General features: G+C 58.7%; 1 protein-coding gene across 1 annotated transcript; it reads left to right on the top strand.

Moving 5' to 3' along the window:
* Positions 1–6577: 6577 nt before the first annotated feature.
* Positions 6578–8787, top strand: LOC135666249 (probable leucine-rich repeat receptor-like protein kinase At1g35710). Its single transcript, XM_065177818.1, has one exon. The coding sequence runs from the start codon at positions 6593–6595 to the stop codon at positions 8561–8563; it is 1971 nt and encodes a 656-aa protein (XP_065033890.1). The 5' UTR covers positions 6578–6592; the 3' UTR covers positions 8564–8787.
* Positions 8788–9549: the final 762 nt, after the last annotated feature.

The raw sequence follows: 9549 nt of genomic DNA, 5'->3' as shown, positions 1-9549 counted from the left end.
TATACTTCTACAAGGTCATGTCGTTCGGGTTGAAAAACGCCGGAGCCACATACCAGAGGACGGTAAACAAAATGTTTGCCCCCCAAATCGGGAGGAACATGGAAGTCTATGTGGACGACATGATTGTGAAAAGCAGAGAAGCCGGAACACACCTTGCCGACCTAGCCGAGACCTTCGCCACGCTACGCAAATTCGGCATGCGGCTCAACCCCACAAAGTGCGCTTTCGGCGTCACCTTCGGGAAGTTCCTAGGGTTCATTGTACACCAGAGAGGAATCGATGCCAACCCAGAGAAAGTACAGGCAATAATCGATATGCAGTCCCCCCGGACAGTTAAAGACCTGCAGCGACTCAACGGTAGACTTGTCGCCCTGTCTCGCTTCCTCGCCCGATCGGGCGATCGTTGCCTCCCTTTCTTCAAGGCGCTCAAAGACCCGAAGAACTTCCAATGGACATCGGAATGCGAGGAGGTTTTCAAACAGATGAAGCGGCACTTGGCCAGCCTCCCTCGACTCGCTTCCGTCATTCCCGGCGAGAAGCTGGGACTCTATCTGGCGGCCTCCCCGCACGCAGTTAGCTCTGTCCTCGTCAAGGAAAGCTCCGGCACACAACTCCCGATCTACTACGTCAGCCACGTCCTGAAAGGACCTGAGGAGCGTTACACGCCGATAGAAAATCTCGCACTCGCCCTGGTGCTCTCGGCTCGGAAGTTGCGCCCCTACTTCCAGGCGCACTCGGTGGAAGTCGTCACCGACCAGCCTCTTCGGCAGATCTTAACAAAGTTTGATGTTGCAGGTCGGCTCCTCAGATGGGCGGTGGAGCTCGGAGAACATGATATCAGCTACGTGCCCAGAACCGCCATCAAGGCTCAGGCGGTAGCTGACTTCATCGTGTAATTGACTCGGGTGGACAAAGACCTCGAGCGAACTCCTGAGGCTTGGACCCTACACGTGGACGGCTCGGCCAGCTCAAAGGGTGCCGGAGCTGGGCTGGTCCTTCTCGCTCCCGACGGACGCTCATTCGAACGTTCCCTCCGCTTCGGGTTTAAAGCCACCAACAACGAGGCGGAGTACGAAGCGCTCCTAGCCGGATTAAGGCTGGCCCTCGAGATGCAGGTGGCCGCAATACACGTCCTCACTGACTCGCAACTCGTGGCCGAACAACTCAGCGGTGGATACGAAGCTCGTGACGCGACCATGGCCAAATATCTGGCGCGGGTAAGGGATCTAACCGCGAAATTCCCTTACTTCACATTATCTAATGTTCCGAGGGAGGAAAACGGACGAGCTGACGCGCTCGCTAAGCTGGCGTCAAGGCGAACCCCCGAAGCATGGCCGGAGATAGAGGAGCTTCCCGCTCGCGCCATTGAGGTAGCAACCACGGCCCCAGGCGGCGCGTCGACCACGTGGGTGCAAGAGCTGCTGAGCTTCAAGCGAGATGGAACCCTCCCTCTCGACGAAGTCGCGGCTCGGCGTCTGCGCCGCACACACGCGTGGTACACCGAGGAAAGTGGCCGGCTTTACAGACGATCCTTCACCTACCCCCTACTGAGGTGTTTGGAGCCTGACGAAGCCCAGACCGTCCTGGCTGAAACTCACGAGGGGATCTGCGGCGAACACATTGGCGGGCGGACCCTGGCGCACAAGATACTACGCCAAGGCTACTACTGGCCAACCATGTGTCGAGACGCAAAAGCTTACGTGCAGCGGTGCAGCTCGTGCCAACAACACACCCGCGCGCCCCGACAGCCTGCGGTCTCCCTCAGTCCCATCGACTGCGCATGGTCGTTCGCCCAGTGGGGACTGGACCTCCTCGGCCCCTTTCCACCGGCCTCTGGGCAGTGGAAGTATATAATCGTGGGAGTAGACTACTTCACAAAGTGGGTCGAGGCCGAGCCACTGGCCACGACGACGGAACACCAGATGGAGAAATTCGTTTGGAAAAACCTTGTGACCCGATTCGGGTTGCCCAGAGCCATTGTCACCGACAACGGACCTCAGTTCGCCGGCACGAGGTTCCGGGAATTCTGCGCCGGTCATGGCATTCAACTGAGGTTCAGTTCGGTGGCCCACCCTCAGACGAACGGGTTGGCCGAGGTAACCAACCGATCCATCCTGGATGGCCTCAGAAGAAGAGTGTCCGCGGCCCGATCGACCTGGACGGACGAGCTCCCCAGCGTGCTGTGGTCACTGCGCACCACCCCCAAGGCTGCGACCGGAGAATCCCCCTATAGCCTGACTTTCGGAACCGAGGCCGTCCTACCGCCCGAGATGACTGTCGCTACGCTTCGGACGAGGAGCTATGACCAGGAGGCCTCGAACCAGGGACTTCGCGCCAACCTCGACGTGCTCGAGGAGCGACGCGCCGATGCACACCTGAAGGCCCTCTCTCACCAGAGAGCCGTCGCAAGGGTCTACAACAGAAAGGTGCGACCCAGGCCAATCAGGTTAGGCGATCTGGTCCTACGAAGGGCCGAAGTCAGCGACCCAACCCGAACGAGGGGGAAGCTGGCCCCCAAGTGGGAGGGACCTTACCGGGTTACCAGCGTGGTTCGACCAGGTACTTATCGACTCACAACAATGGACGGTTCCTCCCTGCCGAGGACATGGAACGTCCAGAACCTTAGAAAGTTCTTCGTCTGAGGCCAATGCCCCAGCTCCCAAGATTGAAGTTGTGCAATTTTCGGAGCTTAAAAGACACTGGAAAAAGATTCTTTTATTCATGAAGCATGGGATTACAAGGCCCAACTTTCGAAGCAGAAAGACGTACTGGGAGGAAGTTTTCTTTACAAAGCAAGGGGCTACAACCGCAACCAGATCCGAAGGTCACGAAAATTACAAAATACGGAAGCTGCTCGGCTGAGCTGACCTCCAGACCGCCCTAACCGTCAGATCCTCCCACGCCATCATCAAAGGGAACTTCCTCCGGCATGTCCACATCCAAATCCTCAGGATGCGAGACAAACAGATCCGCCTCCACTTCCAGCCCGGGATGGCTCGTCTGGAACCGGCCAAGGGCGATTCGGTACCCGTACTCGTAGGTAACCTGCCCCGACCGAGCCAGCCCGAGCTGGAAGCCCGGGGACTGTTTATAAGCCTCGATTACCTCTCTTTCTCCGGCCGCCGCTCCCGCTCGGCCGCCAGGGCTTCTGAAGCCCCCTTCACGTCAGCTAGTGCGCCCTCCAGCCGCTGGGTCAGGACGGCTGCCTCGTCTCGGGCCAGACGAGTCTCTGACTGTGCTCCCTCCAGGAGTCCCCGGAGATTGCCTTTCTCCTCCTCGGCCGCCTTCACCTCGGACCTTAAGCGAAGGACCTCGGCCTCCAGCGCCAACGCACGCTTGTCGGCCGCCCTTGCCTCAGCTCGGAGATGCATCGCCTCCTCCTCGAGCTCCGAGGAACGCTGCTCGGCCGCCGCAACCACCTTCGGAGCCGCCCCGGCCCGCACCTCCTCGAGCTGTTTGCGCAGCTCGGCGTTGCGGTCGCACAGAATTCCAAGGGCCCGACCCGCGTCGCGAACCCGGTCTGCCAGTGCCATCGCGTAGTGCTGGCCCTGCAAGAAGAAAGTCAGAACGACCCTCGGGAGCACCACAAGCAGGAAGCTGGTAGCGGAACACTTACCCACAACAGCGACTTCACCGACTTCCCGAACAGGACGTCGGACGACAGAGTGTACATCTCGCGGGCCAGATCAGGGTGCAGCCCCCCTCGGACAAACGCGGCCGCGGTCTCCCCGTCGGCCCAGACCCGGGTCCCGCGGGTCAGCCCCGCCCACCAAGCTACCAACCGGTCAGAAGGTTGGCCCTCAGAAAGTTCGCCCATCAGGCGTGCATGATAGAAGTCGTTCGGCGGGCCCGCCGGAAGACGACACAAGTCCCGAATCGAGGGATCCCGAGGCGCCTTTCCTGCGACCACGTTGCTCGGGCCTGCCTCGCCTCGACCTCGCCCTCCTCGCCTATCGTGCGAGCCCGACTCCGCCGCCTCTGCGCTCTCCTGAGCCCTTGGGGGAGTCGGTTTCTTCGGAGCTACGACCTTTGCCTTCTTTCGAGGACGGGCATCCTCGAGATCCACCGGTGCCTCTCTAGTGTCAGCGCTCGGGCCGACCTGGCGCCGCGGAGATGCGGCGGACGAAATGCGTCCTCCACGCACCACGGCAAGTTTCACCATCCCTGCACAAACACAACGACCTCGGTTAGTATTCCAAAAAAGAAAAGCAAAATTGGAAGGCCCACCGCCACCTTCTCAGGGCATACCTCGAGGTACTGGGCTCAAGCCCGCCTCGACCAGCCACGCCTCGGTCATCTTTCGGATGACTCGAGAAGAAGGGAGGATCTCCTTCAATCTTCGAAGGGCTCGGAGCTCCCCCTCGTCCAAGGCCGGGGCAGTATTATCGATTGCGCGCACCGCCCACCGGAGCCCGAAGCTCCAACTCCTCGGATGGCAAACGTAGAAGAAGCGCTCCTTCCACCCCTTGTTGCTGGAAGGAGCCCCACTGACACGGAAACCCGGTCGGGCGAACAAATAATAGCCCCCCGACCCTCTGGATAGACGGAAACATGAGAGGAAAAGGGACCGGCTCGGGGCGATCTGGGCATAATAGCATTCCCCAAGGAACGCCACCAGATAGCGCCAAGAATTCGGCGCCATCTGGGAAGGGGAAATGCGCCACCACGAGACGCAGGCGGTAATGACGGGGTGGAACGGAAGGTGCAGCCCGGCCTCAAAGGCGTCTACTGTTAGGGCAAAGCCCTTGGGTATAGGGTCATACGCTCGCTGCCCCGGCTCAGGAGCAATGAGCGTGAACTCCGCCGGGATACCGTAACGGTCCCGGAGGAGGTCGAGCGACGACTCGCTCACGGTGGAGTCGAGGTCGTGCGGCCACATAAGCGATTCGAGGGCTTTGGTGGCCCTTTCCTCGGACGACGAGCGGGAGCTCGCCAACGCCACCCCCTCACCGGCGGCACCGGGAAGAGGAGGCGGAGAAGGAAGGGATGAAGGAGGGGAAGCCATCCTTACCGAGCTTTTGGGAAGGAAGGGCGGCTGAAGAAGTGCCGGACTAGGACACCCAAAGGAGGGATTGAAGCAAAAGCAGGTACCAAGAAGTGAAAGGGACCGACGGAGCGATACTTATAGCCTGTTTCCCGCCGAAACGATGACCTTTCCCCTCCTGAGCCGCGCTGCGAAGACGCAAAGGTCGCATCGCCATAACTTCGGCCGGTGCGGCTCTTAAATGCGGTGCGGTATGAAGTACGGAGCCCCTAATCATATCAACCTCGAAAACCGACGACGCCCGAAAGGCACGGCCCTTTGACCTTTCCCAGGCAAAAGGCGACCCGGCCGCCCGTGCCCGCACAACGGTCAAAACGACCTAACGCTAATCGAAAGTCAAGTATCGCTTCGGTCACGTTATGCCCGAACCCACCACCTCGGTCGCGGCCCACCCGCACCGAGCGCCTCGGTCAATCTACCCCGAGTCACACCTGCGCGGTCACCCCGCCTGCGTTGTGCTCCTCGGCTCTCCGGCTCTGCGCCACCCCGAGCCACACCTGCGCGGTCACCCCGCCTGTTGTGCTCCTCGGCTCTCCGGCTCTACGCCACCCCGAGCCACACCTGCGCGGTCAACCCGCCTGTTGTGCTCCTCGGCTCTCCGGCTCTACGCCACCCCGAGCCACACCTGCGCGGTCACCCCGCCTGTTGTGCTCCTCGGCTCTCCGGCTCTGCGCCACCCCGAGCCACACCTGCGCGGTCACCCCGCCTGTTGTGCTCCTCGGCTCTCCGGCTCTGCGCCACCCCGAGCCACACCTGCGCGGTCACCCCGCCTGTTGTGCTCCTCGGCTCTCCGGCTCTGCGCCACCCCGAGTCACACCTGCGCGGTCACCCCGCCTGTTGTGCTCCTCGGCTCTCCGGCTCTGCGCCACCCCGAGTCACACCTGCGCGGTCACCCCGCCTGCGTTGTGCTCCTCGGCTCTCCGGCTCTGCACCGCCCCGAGTCACACCTGTGCGGTCACCCCGCCTGCGTTGTGTTCCTCGACCCTCAACTTCGCATCTCCCCAGTCATGCCTGCGCGATCGCACCACCTGCATAGTGCCTCTCGACCCTCATCGACCCTAATGGCCCCTAGGCCGACCCCGCTCAGCCTCCCGACCAAGTTGCGTATCCCGGCTAAGCTCTGCTCGGGAAGTACTCGCGCGACCGATCCAACTACGGCACGCCTCTCAGACCCACCTGAACAGCACGTTGAAGCAGGGAACCATGCATCGAACTCCTTACGCGTAAAGCCGATGCATAGCTCCTTTCGGGTGGGGCATATGATAAGGGTAAAAAACTGACTTGACATAACTCCCGGATTTGACGTAATACACCCCCCCACGTCGGACGCCCAGTACGACGCGTTGCCCCAGAAATAGCATTAACGACGACACGACACGCACCCATACCCGCCGTACCCGAACGACCTCCTCGGCTGACCCATCACGGCCGGCCGAGGCAGTCAAAGGTGCCAGCTGACACCCCCCATACCCTGCGGCAGCTCGGCTCTCCACGCAACGCCCACGGCGGCGACAGACGCCGTCAGAGGTACGGTCATGCTCTGGCAGGATGGCCCATCAGGTAACATCAACCCCCCTTATAAATACCCCCCCCGGCTCCCAGCACAAGGGGGATCTCGAACCCAATACAATACTCCTTCCCACTAACTTGATCGTCGGAGGGGTCGGGCCGAGATACCGACCCGACCTATGTGCAGGTACCCGACCATCGTCAACCCGGTTCGTCAAGGCGGAGCTCTCAAGCAAGACCCTCTGCATCCGCCATCTCAAGCCCTACAAAGGGAGACACGACCGATCCCAGGCATTTGGGGCCCTGAACCAGCCGCGTCAACCCCAAAGTCGCGGCCAGAACGTTATTTACCGTAACACTGCCACTGGCCGCGTCGTCAACGTCTCCCGCCCTGGCCTCTCCCCCGGGCCCGACTTCATCTCCGACGCCTCCATTGCCGGGAGTCTCTCGCCTGCCCTCGGCGACCTCTTCTCCCTCCGGTTGCTCGATCTCAGCAACCTCAAGCAGCTCGCCGGCCCCGTTCCACCCGCCCTCGGCCGCCTCTCCCGCCTTGAACACCTCCTCCTCGACTCCAACCAACTCACCGGCTGCATCCCCTCCGCCTTCGCAAACCTCACCCGACTCCGGAAGCTCTCCCTCGGCAACAACCGCCTCTCCGGATCGCTTCCCCCTTCCATGTTCACCTCTCCATTTCTTTCCGTGGTCTCTCTTTCCAACAACAGGCTAACCGGCGGCATCCCGGCATCCATCGGGCGGGTACCTGCAATGGAGGCACTAGACCTCCATGGCAACCACCTCACCGGCTCCATCCCCATGGAGATCGGATTGCTGCGAAGGCTCACTGTTCTTGATCTTTCAGAGAACAAGATCTCCGGCGGCATCCCCAGCTCCATAGGCAAGCTCAAAAACCTGGTGGTTCTCTACTTGAACCAGAACCGCATCACGGGAAGCATTCCGCCTTCCATCGCCGGTATGGTCTCGCTGCAGTTCTGTAGGATGTCGGAGAACCAGCTCACCGGGAGCATCCCGGATTCGATCGGCGGCCTACCTAGCATCGAGAGACTGATACTGGAGAACAACAAGCTCACCGGTCAGCTGCCCGCCGCTATAGGACGCCTCGCCACGCTCACGGACATCTTCTTCTCCAACAACCGATTTACCGGCAGGATCCCTTCCAGCTTCGCCAACCTGGCCAATCTGCAGACGTTAGACCTGTCGCGGAACCGCCTCGGTGGTCCAATCCCCGCCGAGCTCTCCCGGCTGCGGAACCTCCAAGAGCTGGATCTCTCCTTCAACTCCCTGATGCACTTGGGCAGGCCGCCGAGCTGGCTCGGCCAGATGAACATATTCAAGCTTGTCCTGGCGGACACAGGGATCTCCGGTCCGCTGTCTGACTGGCTGTCGTCGGCGTCGTCCATCTCGATCCTCGACCTTTCCAGCAACGGACTGGTGGGGGATCTCCCGCCGTGGATCGGCAACATGACCGGGCTCTCGTTGCTCAACCTCTCCAACAACACTCTGCATTCGGGGATCCCGGAGGGGTTCAAGAACCTGACGCTGCTGATGGACCTGGACCTGCACTCCAACGAGCTGTACGGCCGGCTGCGGCCAGTGCTGGCGAAGGGGACGCAGGACCCCTTGGGGCACTACCGGACGCTGGATCTGTCACGCAACCGGTTCACCGGGGGGCTTGACGAGGGCGTGGGGGAGCTGGCCGCGATGGACACAGTAGAGAGGCTAGTGGTGTCGCACAACCCAGAGCTTGGCGGCGGGATACCGGCGTCCATGGCGAGGCTGGCGGCGCTGAAGGAGGTGGGGATGGCGGGGAACGGGCTCTCCGGGAGCATACCTGAGGGCGTGCTGGACCTCGCGCGACTGACCGAGTTCGATGTGTCAGATAACAGGCTCAGCGGTCGGATACCGCGCCATCGGGCTCCCTTGACGGCGGAGGGCTTCAGAGGAAACACGGGGCTCTGCAGCGCGCCTCTCCCGCCATGCAAGCTGTGGTAACGAGCCAAAGTACACAGGAAGGAGTCTCAGATTTAATTTCCCGATGTCAAGGTGACGGAGAACAAAACAAAACTTTCTTGTTTGACAATTCATGGAAACGTAAGAACGGCTTGCACTTTTTTCTTTTTCGTTTTTTGGAGTCCAATTGTCTATTAAGGTGAGGAATCTTAATATATCAAACTATATAATATAATATAAGGCTACATACTTACATAATTTATAGAGATTGATGAATATATCTATATACTTGAGCTCCTCCAATCGAACAATATCCATGTGTTGTGTCAGTCGACGTAATAAAATCTGGTTCAAACCGTTTTCAGTTAGATTTGATTAAAATAAGATAGTTTGAATCGTAATCGATTCAAATTTATTTAATCGATTCGATTAATTCGATTCAATTAATCAGTTTATAATTAAAATAATTATATATATATATATAAAATAAATTAGTTCAATTCAATTGATCCGAACTGAAATCTTGGTTAGGTTCAATTTGAACAACCTCTACCATTTATGGCTTGCACAATATTTTTCTAATAATATATTTACAAATATGTGTACCAAATCTAAATCTATGATTATATAAGAGGACCTCGATAAAATGAATATTTTTTATGTTTTTATTTTCATCACAAGTAAATTTGATTAGGTTTTGCACTAATCTCCGATCTCCAACCGATGTTTAAGAGTGGCAGAAGTCATGAGATTGTTAAGAAGAACCGTTTAATAGTCAAAATCATATATCATGGTCTACATCGACTCAAAATATTTATTGATAGGGGTAAAAAATTGATTTGACATAACACCCCGGATTTGACGTAATGTACCCCCACGTCGGACACCCTGTGCGGCACACTGCCCCAGAACGTGCATTAACAACGACACGACGCGCACCCACACTCGCCATACCCAAACAACCTCCTCGGCTGACCCCTCATGGCCGGCCGAGGCAGGGGAAGGCGCTGACTGACACCCCCCATACC

This window comes from Musa acuminata, unplaced genomic scaffold, assembly GCF_036884655.1.
Source record: "Musa acuminata AAA Group cultivar baxijiao unplaced genomic scaffold, Cavendish_Baxijiao_AAA HiC_scaffold_1077, whole genome shotgun sequence".
NCBI classification, from domain to species: domain Eukaryota; kingdom Viridiplantae; phylum Streptophyta; class Magnoliopsida; order Zingiberales; family Musaceae; genus Musa; species Musa acuminata.
Note: the sequence above shows the minus strand (reverse complement) of the source record. Positions and strands in the feature narration are given on the sequence as shown.